General features: G+C 40.2%; 1 protein-coding gene across 1 annotated transcript in view; it reads left to right on the plus strand.

The window, feature by feature from the left end:
- Positions 1 to 344: 344 nt before the first annotated feature.
- The window catches only part of gdap1l1 (ganglioside induced differentiation associated protein 1-like 1), a 28,133-nt gene continuing 9,499 nt past the window's right edge, over positions 345 to 18,978 (plus strand). Inside the window, exons 1-3 of the mRNA XM_085146258.1 lie at positions 345 to 863; positions 8,929 to 9,121; positions 16,131 to 16,304. Coding sequence (XP_085002384.1) covers positions 684 to 863; positions 8,929 to 9,121; positions 16,131 to 16,304 — 547 coding nt within the window. The 5' untranslated portion in view covers positions 345 to 683. The remainder of the gene's footprint in view (positions 864 to 8,928; positions 9,122 to 16,130; positions 16,305 to 18,978) is intronic.

Here is an 18,978-nt window from a genome sequence, read left to right on the forward strand (position 1 = left end):
TAAACGATTTTAGGGTCACGGGGAATTAGGCCCTACGTGCCTTTTTAAGAGAGTAAATCAGGAGTTCGGAATATTAAAAGTTATTATGTAATCGGTTTACTGGTGTGGCTCGAGATTGAGCTGCACGTCACCCACGGACTAAAGTGAGTTTGACACCATGGCCTAGTCCAAATAGTTTCCCGGTAACGGAAAGAAAAGCACTTGAAGTCCTCTGATTATTCAATGAGCTGCTCTTATAGGCAGACTACGCTCAACACTATGAAAATCTGCGTGCGTACCGTGGCCCACAGCCTCCATTGTCCTTACGGGAGCCGACTGACCTTCCACTGAAGCGCTCCCTGCGAGGGGTTTCCACGGCGCATGTTTGTGCGTAACGCATCATGTGATGTAATACGGTTACCCGTCGATTTAATTGCAAGTGCAGCGGCATGCTCGAGTAAGTCGGTATTTGCATATGGATTAGGGTGTGCGTGTTTTTCCCTGGGAAGCGCGGAGCTGTCCCAAACTGATGGATGCTGTCGCTGCTGCTGCCGCGTGAACCGGTGATGCTGCTGCGCTCGAGCCGCTGAGCTTTCTCTCTCTCTCTCTTGTTCGCTTGCTCGCTCTCTTTCCCTTTCACACACTCTCTCTCTCCATCCTCTCCCTCCTCTCTCCTCTCCTCCACACGCACAAAACGCTCTGTCATGGCGTCTTCCAACCATGTTACCCCTACCAACTGTAGCTGGTGGCCCATCTCAGCCATGGACGAAGACGGCAAAATCACAGATGGGGAGGAGTGCGAAGAACCGGCGGCAGAGCCCAAACCCTTCAACAAAGACAGGCTCGTTTTGTACCACTGGACGCAATCTTTCACCTCCCAAAAGGTAAAAAAAAAAGAAAAAAGAGCAGAGCTTGAAAATGGAGGTGGCTCCACGTCTCTTTGCATGACATGATGCTACAGCTTGGAGCTGCCTCTGTTTGTCTGCTGTGACCAAAGCGTGTTTGCATCAGTGCATGTTTGTCCTGCACATATACCTCCGGAATATGAATATCATCCTGCAGCTGGGCAGAGCTCCCGTTTGAGACGTCAACGCTGCAGCACGGGGGTCTCATTTCTTCGACAGAGAGTAGTGTGTTTGATCAATGTTCTATCATTAGTCACCGCATAGATCACCTTTCACATCTTATCTGCTTCCATCCTCGATTGACACGTTGGGGCTATTATCTGCCCATAATGCTGGTGAACGCTGTTAGGCTACTATGGGCTTTGACACATGACATCCTGAATAATTGATCAAAATGCTGTGCAAAACAAACTCCAAAGGCCATCTCCCACCTCCTGCAGCTGAATCACACCATATGTTCTTATTTTTATGCCTTCCTTCAGTCTACCTGTGATTTATTAACATGCATGCTCCCACGAAATGAGCATGTGGTTATAAAATGTTGCACTGAAGCCACACAAATAACTCTGAAAACATAAATGATTATCATATAGAGAATTCAGTACCATGAAGCTGTAAATTAAAGAGACACTCCAACAATTAAACATTCAACCCGTTTGCATTTAAAAAGCATAGCCTGTATGTAAAAGATGAACTCAGCCGTCATGGTATGTTTTGTCCTCATTTTGAAAGCCACGCTTCACCGTTGCTTAGGCTGGTTGTGCACCTCTTGATTTTTGTAACCCTGTGCGAGGCCCACGTGGTTCGGTTGAAGACGTGAGTGTATCATCATGTCAGGTTTTAATGACATATCAGTGCAAAAAGCTCAGATATTCCCAGATTATACAAAAATCCTGCACCATTTTTAAAAAGATAAAACTTTCTTGAGAAAACTTCATTTTGACTTCCACTCCTTTGCTAGCACTGAGAACACTGCAGTGAGTATGAAGCACAGCAGCGGTATAACTGTGAAACAGTTGTAGAGATGTCACCGTTGACTTGTGACACAACCAATCAACTCCACAGGTCCAATGCAAAGAAACCGTTATCATTTAAATAGTGCTAAACAACAGGATAATAATATACTGGAATTTCACACACCAGAATTAAACCATAGACTTTCTGAACAGCAGGTAAGATGCAGTAGTTGTCAAATAGTGCAGCTGTGATGCAACTATAGCATAAACATGGTGGAGAGGTTCAGTTCTGTGACTCCAGTTAGCAGACAATGATTGGCGACAGCTCCTTTTGTCGTTCACACCGCCAACTCATGAAGCTTAGACCAAAACAGTTTCATTATCCAGGCTGAAAACATGTTTATTTGTGTATTATAGGCATTTTAACACGGGAGTCTATGGGGACTGACTCACTTTTAAAGCCAGCCTTATATGGACATTAGAAGAACTGTGCTAATTAGACTACAATAGTGGTTTGGGCCACCAAGGAGGAGAATGGTACCAGTGCTACAGCTGTAAAACCATAATATTCACCTTTAGGCTCAAACTCTCTATGTGCTGGAAGAGGTTCAACCAATGTCAACTGGATATGCTCTGAAGGACAGTCATTGCACTCAAGGGTGAATGCACAGCAGGGTGCATGGCCTCTGGACAATATAACCAACACACAGAAGCTATTTGCAAAGCGTTGTTTACTTTATGGAAAGGGTGCTTAAAGAGTTACTCTTCTCACTAGATAAAGCCGTAGTATAACAGATGGTGCTAATTAGACATTTTTAAAAGACTTTGAGATGTTGAGTGACAGGTGGTGCCTAACTGCCACTCAAAGCAGCCATGTAATGCTTAACTGCTACAATTTAAAGCAATTAATCTGATGTCACGAAGGGCAATTAGCTGTAGTCGTAAACTGCAATCTGTACCAGGCTGCAAATATGTTTATTTAAAGTGTATTTTAACATGGAAGTGGAGCTGACCTCAGGAGGCCACCAAAGCAAGACGTCGTGAGAGTTATTCAAGCTTGGACTTGGACACCAGATGATTTTGAATGATGTGGATACGTTTGTGTTTCATTACTCATTATTGCACATCTGTCACACAAATGTGCAAGAAAACCCCTTAAGAACTTCCAGAGCTTTAGAGTTTTTAATTTTGGATAACAAACAACTTCTTTCACATGTAAACAAACCGGAGGTGACAGCATGCAAACGCTGTAGAAAAGGTGAAGGTCATGACATAATCACTTGTAATTGCATTTCTGTGTTAACACGATGAGGATATTGTTCAGTGTGAGATTTAATACGAGGACACAGAGAGGGAAAATGCTAAAAGAACAAGCGGAGCTTTCCCTTTCCACTATCGTGCTGCTTTATAGGCCCTATTTATTAGATCCAGTAGTTTGAGATTTGACCCACATAAGTCATTAAACATTTGGATTCTGCTGCTCACCTTGTCACACCTGTAAATTGATGTACATGAAAAGGTAAATTGCTAAACTGCCCCTTTAAAAGTGGATTCAGCTATGCAATGCAACTGGCATTTCATCCTTTGTCCTCATCAGCCACCATCTGTGCCTAATGTGTGCACATGGATTACATGACTATGACTAGTATCTTTGTACAGTCAGTGAGTTTTATAGATGAGTTGATGCACATAAAAGTAAAACTGCGACTATTTTCTTTTAAATTTTTAAATTATTCATTGGGGAAAATGAGCATTCTGATGACAACCCCTCACTGTCTGATAAACAGCGATGGACAGTTTCACTACAAGATTAATTTATTGTGAGAAATGCTTCAGTCTCTTTAAAAATTCAAGTCTCAAGATGTGATTCAACACAAAGATCTACCTTTCTGTCATCATTGCATATTACTGAGGACGAAGTAAGAAATGTTGTTTAGAAACACTGTAGCACGTCAGCTTTGAGTTCATGCTCAGTCTCAGGTTTGTACGTTGGTTATAAAGCTCAGGATCTCTGGCTCATGGCCACTCGAGTCTGAGCTGCTGATTGAGCTGATTGTCACTCAGCAGAGGGTAAACACCAAGCTTACTGTCATGATTATCGCCTCAGTCCTGGAGCTGGAGGAGCTGGAGTGACTCCTCGATCATGTGCGACTGTGCTGTCAGTGAACTTGCTGCCTCTTTCACAAGTAGCACATGGGTTTCAGCTCAGATGCTGAAGGAAATTCGAGCAACAAACCTGCTAATGTTTACATGTACGATGTTGTATTACTGTTATGTGAGCTGAAGCATGGGATGATGGGAAGGGCCTTTATGAGATTAAGAGGCCACGCACCTGGTTATCTTCTCCACTAGAAATCTACTGAAAATCAGTTTGTTGCACCTTTGAAAGATGTGTTATATTTAGTCAATCTTTTGTGACTTGCCAAATATGTTTTTCCACTGTATGAAAAGACAGAAATGAATCCTTTCGTAAACACACCGGCAGTGCGAGACAGGCGAGCAGCTTTTGATACAGGAGTCACATTTTCAGCTGATCAACATTTCTCTGTGCCGACTCCATTGTCGACAATGTGCAGGGGATTATTTACAAGCTTGTGTATACCTCAGCAAGTTTATGAGGAAGGAGACAATGTACCGTCGAACTTCTCTTGCACCGCACTTTAACTTTATTGTCTTGCTTAAATACGGCTTCATATCTAGCGTCACCGTAACTTTGATCCTGTGGCCCTGCAATATAATTATTTACCTCACACCAGGGATGAATTTTGAGCACAACAAATATGTTAATGATAGATACAGAAAAGGCGCAGTGACACAGAGGCCAGATGCACAGATCGATACAGCTCTGGCAACCTCGGAGTCTGCAGGGTAGAAATTTACACCTTTAGTGATGAGGCTTTAACAAACTGCTGTTTTCTTTCAGTGTGTGTGTGTGTGGGGGGGCAGTATATCATGACAGCAGTCAGTATCTGGACACTTTCTTTGAAACCTTTAACAGACACAATGCCATATTTTGCTGTGCTCTCTATTCAAGTGTAACTGTTACAACTAGGACGTGAACACTGTCAAAGCTTATTTGATTGTCTGTTTACTACCATCAAACAGATCATCAGACAAAGGGAAACTGAAGCTATATGTACACATGATGTAAAGGAGAATAATACAGGTGGGCAACAGGAAACAGCTAAATCTGATCAAGACAAATGACACAAAGGAAGTCAAGCTAAATACAAGACATAAGAGACTAACAACTAAACAGGGAATCACTAACAGAGACGACAACTTAAGAATCAAGTCAACACTCTTCTACTCTATTCAACTCAGCTTTATTTATACAGCGCCAGATCACAACAAAAGTTGTCTCGAGGTGCTTTATATTGTAATGTAAAAACCCTACATAATACAGAGAAAGCAACAACAATCAGACAACGGCCTATGAGCTAGCACTTGGCGACATTGGGAAGGAAGAGCTTCCTTTTAAAAGCACGAAACCTGCAGTACGACCAGACTCAGGAACTGGGTGAGTGCTGAGGGAGAGGACAAAAGAGTTTAATAATGACTAATTACTAAATGCAAAGTGGTGAATAAACACACAGACTGAAAAGAGGTGAGTGAAGAAAAAACACAGAGTGCATCATGGGAAGCTCCCAGCATCCCAGGCCGATTGCAGTGTTCAGGGTCACCTGATCCAGCCTCGGCTCTAAGATTTGTTAAAAAGGAAAGTCTAATTATATTTGGACTGTACTGATGTATTAGAAACTCTTTTATTTATTTATTTTTAGATAGATTAAACGTTTAAGATAGTTTGCTTTCTTTGCATTTTAACCCTTTAATGCATGAATTATGACAACCTCGATCAGGATTTTTTTCTTAAGTATTTTTATTCATCTTCAGGCATGAAAAAAGATTTTTGAACTTCATTTTTTTTAAACATGTACTTTTCAAAGACTCTTCAAAACGTATGTTGTTCGACAACATACGTAGTGACCACTGTGCGTGAAAGTGATATAGGGAAGCATATAATTTAGTTGTGCTTTTGACATAATGATAAAAAGCAGATTCTAATTTTGACTCTGATATAAACACCAAACATAAACTCATGTTAAGGCTGTAATCAGACGTAAGGCTCAAGAGTAACAGTGAAACTTCCATGGAAGTTTATGTCCAGACCAGTCGTTGTATACTTACATTACTCAGAGGTTTGTCTTGTGTTGGAGAGTACCTACCCCTGAAGTAGGAGCTAAAAGAAACACCAAACCACAAACGATACAAGGAATGTAAATAGTTCCTGCAAAAATAACACTACAGATTTAAAAACAAACACAACAAAGCAAGTGCCACCTGGTTATAATGTGTTAAACGAAAGAAGCTTTTCTTAAAACTTTTTAACTCACCCACCCACACACCCACACACACACACAGCTGGCCGAACTGGAGCTATTTATTTTCTAAAATCTCATCCTCGAGGGTTGCGATAGGATTAACGCAATGAGACAAAATATACAAATATATGAAGGGAAATAAATTATTTTCTGGGACCTTTCTTTACCTGTTCCCAGTAAAATCCTCTGTTCTGGGACCAGGCCATATCATTTATTAAAATGCGAACTGCTGCCATTCTGAGAACGTTAAACTTGGCCCTACTATGATTAAAATGGGTGCAGCTTTGCTTTATATATTTGATCAAGTTTGGTGCATTTCAGAATGATCAAGAACAGGTTTAGTAAAATAAATGCCAGAGTATCATTTCTGTAAGGCTGATTCTCCGCCCCCAATTTAAAGTTTGATTAGATGGATTATATCTCTTTATTACTCAGTCTGTCCTGATGGGGACAGACATCTCTCAACAGAGCCATAGAACCTCATGTTTGTTCAGTTTGGCTTGTTAGTTGTGGAGGTTTTACTGACAGAAGAAAAATAGGACTTAAGAACTTGAGGGAGGGATTGACTGAAACAATAGTAAGACCCGCAATTTGATTAAATGTAGTCCACTATGTTCAGCCAGACAGCTGCTGTTGTGTCTCCTGGATTAATGGGTACCAGACTACTTAATTTGTCCACTTTGTTTGTATAAGAGGAGGTTTTTCACATTACAAAATACAGAAACCTAAAAACCTGTGACTTACCAACCAGTGACTTATCTATTTAAATACTGAGATTTTAAGAAAGATATACTATGGCTAAATGGACCTGCAAAGGCTCACCAAGAAATCATATGCAGTCATAGTGTAAAGGTGCACATAAAATAATTAGCCTGTCTCTGGCTTATAAGAGACACAGGGGTAGCACAGTTTTTACATGGTTATCGCTACATTCAAGAACCCAAAAAACTTTTACATTTAGTGAAACTGAACAAAAGCTAAAACTGTGTAAAAATGCTATTTCTATGTTTTAGCTAATGTTTTTCACTCACCTGGTTCCTGAGTGACTTCTCAGTTTTTTTCTTTAGTGTCTCACTTTCTCCTGCACCTTTCATTTTTGCCTCATGATCCATTTTGACTAGTATAACTATCATCTGTAGGAAGCAGGTAGATGTGTGTTTTCTGTGGTTGGCATTAATCTCAGTTGGGAATGGGCACTCGGACAGCTGTGGACACTGTGGAAAAGTAGTCCCTGTTACTTTATTCACGCTTTATGGGATTTAGGTGGTGCAATTTTAAGCCTCAGTGTTAGCTGCTGTGATGTCAGCTGTAAGAGAGGGTGAAGTGCTACGCTGTCAACTAAAGCTAGCAAGCTTTGTTAGCAGGTTTCATCAATAAACTGTACAGGTGTGGTGCACAGACACAGGTAATAGTAACCGACAGGCTAATAAAATACCAGAAAGTGAGTTTTGCAGTGCCTCTCAAGCAACATTAAGCAGTGTTGAAGGGGTAAACATTGTTTTAGAGGGTGTAAAATAGTGTCAGATTTTAACATAGGATTCTATGGGCCCCTGGTGCCATCAGAAGAGCAGTTTTGCATTAATCACTGCGTCATTTCATGCTGCATTCCTCTAGCAAAATATTATATATCAAAATATTATATCTGGCGCTAAGATGATACATGAAATTATAAGAGAAGGTGGTGGAAACGCTAATAACTAAGATCTGATTAGTGCCACAACTAGACTTTTTAAATAATACATAGTGTGTTTAAAGAAAAGTGTACTTAGATGTATTACGTAGCATCATGTCTATGCAGCACTAACTGCTTTTCATCCCTAATAACAGCAAGCTGCAGATGAAGCTCACTTATTGTATAGTGTAAGAGGAGTGAATTTTATGCTTCCCAAGCAGCTGAACTACTTGGCATCATTGCTAAGAAGTGACTAATAATATTATGTAACTCTCGATGCAACGGTGACTGTGTTATTGTGTGTATCATCCAGGGACAGCTCAGCAGTATAACACAGGGACCTGAAATATTTGGCGGTTTTATATAGAAGTCCCTGATTTAGTGTTTCTTTTCCACACTGATGGGGATATAAAATGCTTAGTTTTTTTTCTTTTTTTTTGACATTTCAGTTGCATGCATCGATTTGTTCCTGGTGTCCAAACCCACTGGGCCTGCTGTAATTACTATGCTTATTTTACTACATCCTTTAGGTTTATTTCATTACACCATGTCTGGCTGTGTTCAGCAAAATTCCCATTTTGTCGTTCTGCCAAATGTAGCACTTTATGCCCCAAGTGTCATCTTCTTTCATTAATCTAATTCCCAGTAATAGCTCTCCATGGACCTTGGCTTATCCTTCATGCCGTTAGTAATGTATCCTGATTGTCCTGGATTTTTTTTCTCAAACTCTAGCACCCTGTGTATCTCATTAGCTTGGCAGACCACACAAACAACCAGCTCTCTCTACAGTACAGCAATTTGCAATGTAATGAACTGAGCGGAAGCTTTTAGTGAGCTTAATTTTACATTTTTTTTTGTTGTGCAGTTTTTTTTCTTAAACCGAAAATGGATGAAATGTCCTCTTATTTTGTTTTCATAGTCTAGTAACACATTGCAAATGTTCACCCACTGAATATATTTCCAGACATACATGTTGTGATTAAATAAAAAAACAGGGGATGTGTTTGGACTAATCACGTCCTTTGTAATTTCAGGTACGGCTCGTCATTAATGAGAAGGGTCTTGTCTGTGAGGAGAGGGATGTGAGCTTGCCACTGCAGGAGCACAAGGAGCCCTGGTTCATGAGGCTGAACCTGGGCGAGGAGGTGCCCGTCTTCCTCCATGGAGACACCATCATTAGTGACTACAACCAGATTATAGATTACATGGAGAAAACCTTTGTGGGAGGTAGGACAATGCTGTCTTTCTTTTCTCTTGTTTAAAGATGGCAGAGTCATTTCCATTTGCATATTTTCATTATTTTCATTCGTGCTCCATTAGAGAAGCGTTGCATAATTCATAGTTCAAAATAATCCCTATTTATCATGTATTATTAATCTGGTGCTTGCTGTGGCCGTTCAGTTCTCCTGCTTACTGTCTGAAAAACACTGTTTTAGCTCCTTTTGCTCTCACTTTAAAACTTTATTTTTATTGGCTTCCCTTCATAAACAAAAACAAAGATTTTGGCAGTAGGTTGATTGGGCTTCTGTAGTCACTGCTAAAGCTTGAAGAAACATCCCCTCTCTCTGATGTCACACAGAGCTATGGGTAGAAAAAATGCTTTTTCTCTCAGTGATAATCACTTACAAAGACCTTGTTATTTAAAACTGGCCATATGAGCATCCACCGATAACAGTAACTATATAATAGAGGAATAAGGAGAAGCTGCATAGGTCCCACTTAACTTACAAGCATCCTTTCTATAGCAGGAAAAATCATCTTTACGTTGCACTGCAAAAACCCCCCAAGTTCTTTTCATTTCTATATCTTCCTCATGGATCCAGTGTTGCCAACTTAGAGACTTTGTCGCTATATTTAGCGAGTTTTCAGACCCCCTAGCGACTTTTTTTCTAAAAAAAAGTCGCTAAAAAAAGACGTGAAAGCACATATCGCTTTTACTCTCAACAAGCAGCGGGTGCTGTAACGCAGTCAGTTCTTCTTTTACTCTTATGCTGTTTTGTGGATCACAAGGTTTAAAACTACTAATAAACACACACGCACAAAGTAACTCCACCAGAGTGCCTATTTCGGGTCACTTTTGCCAGTCCAAGCCCGGATAAAGGAGCAGGGTTGGAATTGTGACATTACAAAAAACAATTATTGCTAAAATAAATTTAATTTGTAGTTCTAAATAAACTCTAAATGCATTTAGGACGTTTTTTACTCACTTTATGTCTCTTCCACGATGTTATTTCTCTCTCCAACAACATAGATTACAATTACATTAGCATGACCAATTATGTAAATTAGGCGATGACGTCATTTAGCGACTTCTAGCGACTTTTAGGACAGCCAATAGCGATTTTCCTTACTGAAGAGTTGGCAACACTGCATGGATCATTAATGGGTCTAGATGCTATCCAGTCGTTAAGTGATGACGTGACAAATCCTACTTCCGGGCCTAAAGTAGTCTGCGTTTAATATGGCTTTTGTGTTGTTAACATGTTTAATGTTTTGTATTTTCTTCTATTTAATCTCAAAAAGCTCCTAAAACAGTCAGTGATCACTGTTGACCCTCGGCTTTTATTACCGCTAATCATTCATTTAAGCTCAGTTTTTAAAACCTTAGGATGTAACTACAGCCCATGCAGCAGTATATTAATGACTAACCTCGTATTGTGGATGGATTATCTCAGTTGTTCTCCTGGCTGAAGTTTGGTCCTTTTACAGCATCCTGCTATGCGATTACATTTTTTCCTGACCACCGAGAACACTCACGTTAACTTTTATCGAGTGGAAAAAAGTTAGCTTGTTTATATTATGCTAACATAGCTGTGTCGCTAGCAGTCACGTAGCACATCATTATATACCAGCTAGCCAAACTTCAGTAAGCCTACAAATGTCACTGCTGTTTAGTTTTCTGTCTTCATTTATGTTGGAAGTGATAACAGAGCTGTACGTTTTAATTTGTTTCCAAAACCCCGCAGTCAGGACATGCTATATTGTATTTAGATAGAAGCTAGCGAGCTAACTTCCTGCTAACTTCTAACTCCGTTAAATGTCATAAATTCCATTTTCATGGATGCCTGATGTTAAACTCAATTGTTACACCTGGTAGAGCAGAACGCTGATCATTTTATTAAAGATGAAAGACTTTAGACAGTTTTTCAACTCTCAGTAATGCCATAGTGATCGTTTGATATACCTGCAGCGGAGTTTAGGCCCAGACATGGCTAGTGACATCAGACTTAACGACCGGATTTGTCTGGATGTAGCTTTAGCCTCTCTATTTTATCTTGACATATTTATGTAGCCATCAAGTGCATGTTTGAGGCCCTTTTACAGAGATCTACTTTTTAAAGAGTCCACCAGAGAGAGAGAGTTGTTAACCAGTAAAATTCGTTATGTTTACTAGCTAATTGTACCAAATTAGACTATAAAAATGGGTACTGTAGTATTTAAAGCCGGCTCATTGGATGTGTGCTGCACTCCTCGTTTTTGCATTAGTCCACCTACACCAGACTAATTCATCTCTCAAGCCCCCAGCCGCCGCCTCGTGCTCTGCCAAAGGTTTGTGATCTGTAATCACCAATAAAGATGAGGATGAGTATTTTTAATTCTGATGTAAGCCACCTCTGTGAATTACCAGCTGTACAGGTTAAGTGGGTGTAAAAACTGAAGGCAGCAAAAATTCCAGCAGAAGTTTAACCTAGCAGACGGAGATTGATTACGCATGTGGCACCTCAATCAGTGCTGCCACACCACTAACTGCAGTACTAAGATGAATCTGGTATAAAAATTTGACCCAGTTTAGAGCTTTTACGAAACTATTCATAGAGGCCAAAACTGCTTTTTGTATCAAGCTATAAACATATCTTAAAATGCTGTAAAGTCAGGCCTTTTAACACGAGTCTATTTGCATTTGGGGTCAACTTAAGGTGGACATTTTAGAAACTTTAACTTTTGGCACTTGTATGTTGGCTTCATTTTTCACTCCTAGAGGCTGTGTGTTTGTTATAAACACAACCCAACCGGTCATGGCAGATGGTTGATACTCCCTGAAGTCTTCAGCTGGAGGTTTGTTCCTGCTAAAAGGGAGTTTTTCCTCCCTACTGTCACCGCCTGCTTGCTCATAGGGGGGTTGTCTGATTGTTGTTGTTTTTTTCTGAATTATTGTAGGGTCTTTAACGTACAATAGAAAGCACCTTGAGGCAATTGATGTTGTGATTTAAGAAAATGTAATAAAATTCACTTGAAATTAAAGCATATCGGCCCAATAGGGGGGCGGGATTTGCAACACAGGGGATTCTTCTTCTTCATCTCTCTCTTATATCTCTGGCTAGAGCTATAGAAAATTTGAGGCCTCATTTGCCCAGTTTGTGAAGCTGGAGTGACAAAGACTGTTGGAAGCCATTGGAGGCCATCTGTTTTCTTTGTGCAGACTGTGTCAGTGCATACTATAATGTGAAACTGTAACTCATTGCATCAACGTCTTTGCACCAATGTCACTGAGACGATCCTTGCTGATTAGATTAGACAAAATTGGAGTGACCCCTTGGGGAACATTTGTGGCACTCACAAACGAGACACAGATATAAACACAAGAGACATAATTTAATGATTGACACAAAAAGTCCATCAAAGCTATATTTAGATCTGTAGCTATGATGTTGCGATGGGTATGGAGGAACGTACGCTGTGAGGCAACGACTGAGATTCAGACTCTTGAGCTTGAAAAGGAGGCAACTGGATTTCTTAACATGTTTGAAGACATTTTGAAGACATCTAAAACGTTTCTTCAGTTCTAAAACAAGTGGCAGAGAGTCCCAGGTAATAAACCCTTAAAAGGTGTCCTGACCCTCTTGGATAAGAGGTTAAATGTGTTCAAAAACCTAGAGAAGGACAGTTGCCTTCTTTTTAGGCTCTCAAGACTGCCGTGGCCTGGATGACTCAGAGCCTACACAGACATTCAGGCTTGGCAAACATGCAGCTCAAAGAATAAGCAAATGTTAAGAAGCATACACTGAATCCTGTTATCTGTGTTGTGCTGTAGTATCTGTAGGTGGCACGTTCTATAGGATTATCAGCTGAGAGATTATGTAACAAACTGGGAGCCTCAGATCAGAAAATGCCTGGGGACATAGGCCTGTAACTGAAAAACTTCAGGGCTTTCCTGCTTAGTTAGTACTCACATGTCTAGAGCAGTGCCTAGAGCTTTGAATTCAGCAGCAGAAGATCTGGTTCACTGCTTGCTCAGTAATAAAAGGCTAGAGTGCATAAGCTGACCCCAGGGTCTGATGATCTCATTCAGCTAACTTCATTTTAGGCTTTTGATAGTGTGCTAATAACTGGTTTTGGAGCAAGTTAGTCACAGAGATATAAAATCATTCATCAGTCTCCAGTTATACTCTAATAATATAGTTAAGCTGTTATTGTTGCATTTTTTTTGTTTTGTTTATTTTGTCTACTGAATGTCAAACAAGTCTGATGCATGTTTTATCCAGAAGCTTTTATCCAGGAGTCAATTTGAGGGGATGAGTTACAGGCATGCTTTTTCTCTGCCTTTAAATCCCTAATGAATCCTGGCAACGTCGGCTGCAGCTGGTCTGCAAAGTGCAGATTTCTCAGAAACGGGAGGCATATGCAGTGTGGAGCAGTGCCAACAGTTTTACAGTGTTGTTGAGGCACAGCAGGGCAAAAGGTGTTTGCAAAAAGATGTTAATCATCGCCCGAGTTGTTCTTATATATTTCTCACGCTCATTGTGAACATATATCAACTCAGTTGGGAAGTTGCTTGACAGTCTGCTGCTAATTTAATATTTCCATCACCAGTGCTGCAGCAGACCTCCTGCAGAGAACCACTGCAGGGCATGCCCAGGTCAGCATGCAGGTCCAGAGACTGATTACTCAGCTCTCTGGAGCTCAGCCACGTGCAGCTCCACCCTCCTTCAGCTTCTCCTCATCGTCAAGCAGCCATCTGATTATCTCTGTTTTGTCAGCGATGCCTTCCTTGCATGTGGCTGGCTGTGACCCTGCAGAAAGATATAAGCTCCCTCTGTTCTGCACTTTCAGTACCGAATCTCAGCAGCAGGTCATTATGCTGAACACTATCACTCTCAGCCAGGCGCTGCGCTGTCAGACACGAGAATTAGGGCAGCAAAATGTAAACGCGGGATACCTCTGAGTTAGTAAAAGTTGTTGGAAGTGTTTTTTATGTGTGTTAAGGTGCAAACAGACTGTAGAGTTCATCTTGTTATTTTTTCAAACCCACGGTGTGCAGCATAGTTAGAATAAACTGGACTTACAGCCTGAAAATGTTATGAAAGTATTTTGTTTTAATAAAGGTTATGTTTGCAGGCAATTTTAGATGTTTACAGTAAGGATAGACGATATAAAACATTTTAATATGATAACAGCCAGGATAAATCCACTCTTAAATTCTGGTAACAAAATATTTGGCGCATGTTGATAATCAGTCTTTAACAGGAAACAAAATCAACATGCCTCACGTGCTTCCCTGTCGCTGTGTGTGGAGGACCTGCCTGAGCTAAAGTCACTAAAAGAGAAAACTCTCCAAACAACTCGACTCCTCTCTGGGTCACAAGTTATTTTGGAGTCTCTGGGCTCTTTTTTTAATCCTCCAGGTTGGTGTTTTTTTTTCCATCATTAACTTAGTGTTTTAAAAACAGGTGTGAAAGAGAAAAACTACATACTCACAGGATACAATCATAAGTGAGACTATTCCAGATGACCTTCTAATGTTTTATTCATTTTGACCTGACAGTAGTGACCGAGAGAATATAGTTACCAGGAACTGGAACCAAGGTCTTTTTGCAAGCAGAGTCCTGTATGCCTTTAAAAAGTATGTAGGCTTAAAGCATCTCCAAGTTGTCTTGGATGGAGAAGGTACCTCCATCTTTTATATTTTCTTAGCAACAAAGCCTTAATAAGCTGTTGGATGAAAACTTTATGAGAGTGAAATCCATCTTTTCTTAACTGTCTGCACGAAAGTCTATAATAATTCACGATCATAATAATAATAATAATAATAATAATAATAATGCAGCTTTTTTCTAGTAACGGCAGGAAAGCAGAACAGATTGAGTCAGTAGGCGGATGATGTAACAAAGTTATGGAGTCTAATTGCAGTGTTATTGTTTCATTTGTGTTTTTGTTGATCTGGAACAGGAATTTAATCTCATGTGGTTATACCAGGGGTGGGCAACTCCAGGGTTCGAGGGCCGGTGTCCTGCAGGTTTTAGATATCATCCCGGGTCTACACACCTGAATCAAATGATTAGTCCATTACCAGGCGTCTGGAGAACTTCAAGACATGTTGAGGAGGTAATTTAGCCATTTAAATCAGCGGTGTTTGACCAAGGACACATCTAAAACCTGCAGGACACCGTCACTTGAGGCCCGGGGTTGCCTACCTTTGGGTTATACCATAGTCTAGTGTTTTCACTAGACTATGGTAGTGTTGTTGATCTTGTTGTTCCCTTCACCTGAAGGATGAACTGGTTAGATTTTGGTAATCAAGGTCACTGTGACCTCACCTCCAGCCCTAACATCTGTACCTTTTCTGAAAGCTCAGTATGTCAGGAACACTTTCAGGGATTTTCTTTACATTTGGCACAAACATGTACTTGGGTCACATTACCACAGTTGCACTGTAAAATAAAAGTGACTTGACCTTGAGAAGCCGAAAGAATTAACACATTTCGTGCCTGACCAGTAAACAATTATCCAAGTGGAATTTTTGTTAAATAAAAGGAAGCTAAACACAGGTCAGTTTTTCTGATGTTCACCTGCACTGCCACGGGGTGACTGGATTAAGGGAAAGAATTTGGTGTACAGAGGCAAACATGTGTTTGTCCAAGTACTTATGGACCTGAGTGTATAAGCCTGAACAGATATGGATGTAAACTAATTCCTAAAGGAATTCATCCACAGGTCTATAATTTTAGTTTCAGATTGTTTCAGTATGTCAGGCTTTGTCAAATGTGACGGGTGGTGTATTATAGTCCTCCACCTGTTACCAGGTTACCATGTTGTGTGTCTGACAACTGAATCTGGCACAACGGTGTTATTCTGGGTTTGTGTGGTTGCTTAGAGACCTTGGGGGTTTTGGACAGATTAAGAAAAAGTCCACAGAATAATGCTCTGCAGCATGTAATTATGATTCAATATATTTTGCCCAGTTTGTATTCCTGTGAAAATGTTTTCTCTTTTTCATGCTCTTGTCTTATTCACACAGACACAGTGGCTCAGCTGATCCCTGACGCAGACTCGCCTCTCTACGATCGTGTGCAGCAGTACCGTCAGCTACTGGATGGTCTGCCCATGGATGCGTACACACATGGCTGCATCCTTCATCCAGAGCTCACGACTGACTCTATGATCCCAAAGTACGCCACAGCAGAAATACGTAGTAAGTGAAGCCAGCTCACTGCACTGCGGAGGCACGAATGCTCGTATTTTAGCATCTTTGGGAATTACAAAACAGCTCGTGTTACTTAGAGAATGGCTTTTGGGTTGTTTTTGTTTGCAAACATAGTGTAAGGTCACTTTGAAGAAATAAAGGATCCCTATTAATCAAATGCATTTTTATTGTATTTCGAGATGTCTATAAACATTCCTATAGCTCTTGACAGTTAGATTGCCTCCCTGCTTTGTGAGTGCAGATTTGATTTTCTTATGAATAACAAATTTATTCAGTGTTAGAAAAGTTCAGGTTCCTCCAGTATTTAAGATGTAAGAAATAAGAAGCATAGTTTCAAATTTTCAAGTAAGTTTTTTATTTTTTGTTTTCACATCAGTTTTGATTCAGTTAATTTTAACAGATTAAGTAAATACCTTTACAACAGCGGTCCCCAACCCCCGGGCCTCGGACCGGTACCGGTCCGTGAGTTGTTTGGTACCGGGCCGCGAGAGTTGAGGCTCAGGTGTAAAATGTATGGTTTTCAGGGTTTTTATCGGTTTTCAGTGTTATTTTGTTATCGTTTTGATCGTTAACTCGGTTTTCCTGGGTCTTTTCACGTGTGTTATGAATAAATTTTCTTTTTTTTGGTACCGGTACTAGTTTTATTTTGTTGTATTTATCCGCAACACCTTAAAGGCCGGTCCGTGAAAATATTGTCGTGCATAAACCGGTCCGTGGCGCAAAAACGGTTGGGGGCCGCTGCTTTACAAGACAGTTGATGGCTAGATCAGCTGTTTTCATCTGCGTTACGTCAGCTGACCTTCTGCTTCTGTAGCCGCTTATTTAAAGGACACACGAGAAACATACATCACAAAGACTGACCTGTGTTTAATTCAGAACTATAGAAGAGGTAAATCTCAAGCTACATCCTGAAAGTTCACAAAGAGATTTAAAATAAACGAACAAAAACAAACAGGAAAGAAGTGCAGATTTAATGAAATGTGCAAAAATAAATGGAAATATAGGATGTTGTTTGAGGTAAAAAACAACTCTATAACCGGAAAGTCAAAACCATCTTTATCTTCATTACGCTCTGACCTCTCTGAGGCAAGCTTTTGTGTAATGTCTTGAAGTAATCGTCAGGAACAGTTCTTCAGGCTTCCCGAAGGAGATTCAAGTTCTTCTTAGGAGCTTCCTTTACTTCCAATATCTGTCAAGATGATCCCATTACTTCAGTAACTTTAATCTAAAGAAAACATTTATCAAATTTGACTAAAGGACAGACACAGCTCTCTGTCCATTCAGGTCAGTTATGTGAAAAAGCCAAAATAGCTTTAACCGACAATATGAAGACTGTCTGACCTCCTCACGAAAAACTGAGCAAGACTTCAGGGTCTTTCCAGAAACAGGATGATTTGTAAATTTTAGCAACTGAATCCACTCGAGTGTGTGTAGCACAAATGCACGCAGTGTCCATAGAATCACAGTGTTCACTGACTCAGTTTAATTTAATGTGACAGAGGGTTCTGCTCCATTTCACAATGCATGCTCACACATGTTTAATATCTGAATAGATGCATGTGGGTCTGCAGGTGTGTGTGTCTGTGTGTGTGGTGAGTTAATGATATATTTTTGTCCCTTTTGTTATTTCTAAGATATTGCATTTATCAGTTAATACAGAGTGAAAAAGGTCAAATTATAAAAAAAAGGCTCCACAATAAAAGCAAAAATGCTTCCTTCTAGAGTTTGCATAGTCATTCATAAATTATATTTTGAAAAATTTATATTTAATAGACAATAGTGTAGAATTGTGTTAACCCCATTGAAAGATAAGCCATCTACATTTAGACAGTATCCTAAAACAAATGCAAAATGTGTTAAACAAATACAGGAAAATGTGTATATTTAAGCTTCCTGGCTACTAAATTAGGTACATTGTGTTAGTACTGGGTTAGAACGCATTTTGCCTTAAGGATAGCCTTAAGTGGTAAGCATTCAACAGGTGCTAGAAACATTCTCTCATCCCAAATGGTCGCAGCAGATGGCCGCCCCTCCCTGAGCCTGGTTCTGTCGAAGGTTTCTTCCTGTAAGAGGGGAGTTTTTCCTTCCCACTGTCGCCAAAGTGCTTGCTCATACGGGATCATATGATTGTTCCTAACACAAATGCAAATTCGTGATGTGAGTCCCCTGCTCCGTCACATCTCAAAGGTGCTCCATTGGACTGAGATCTGCTCACTCTGGAATACAGTTACACTTATTATGAACTCATCAACTTACCTTAATATGCATGAAACCACTGCACTATGTGTATACTCTGGTTATGAATGGATGGATATGGTCAGCAACAATACTCAGAAAGGCTTGGTATTTAAATTTGGTACTAAAGAGCCCACAGTATACCAAGAAAATAACACCCACATCATTACACCACCAGCAACCTGAACGGTTAATACAAGGCAAGATGGATCAGTGTTTTCATGTTTACACCAAATTTTTATTGTCCAAATCTTGCGGCAGAAATCAAAACACATAAGTCCAGGAAACATTTTGCCAGTCCAATTCTGGTGAGGCCATGTGAATTGTAACCTCAAATTCTTGTTCTTGGCTCACATGAGCAGGGCCAGGTGCGGTCTTCTTCTGCTGCTGCCCATCTGCTTCAAGGTTTGATACATTCTGTGTTCAG

Source organism: Neolamprologus multifasciatus, chromosome 20 (genome assembly GCF_963576455.1).
Source record: "Neolamprologus multifasciatus chromosome 20, fNeoMul1.2, whole genome shotgun sequence".
In the NCBI taxonomy this organism is placed as follows: Eukaryota; Metazoa; Chordata; class Actinopteri; order Cichliformes; family Cichlidae; genus Neolamprologus; species Neolamprologus multifasciatus.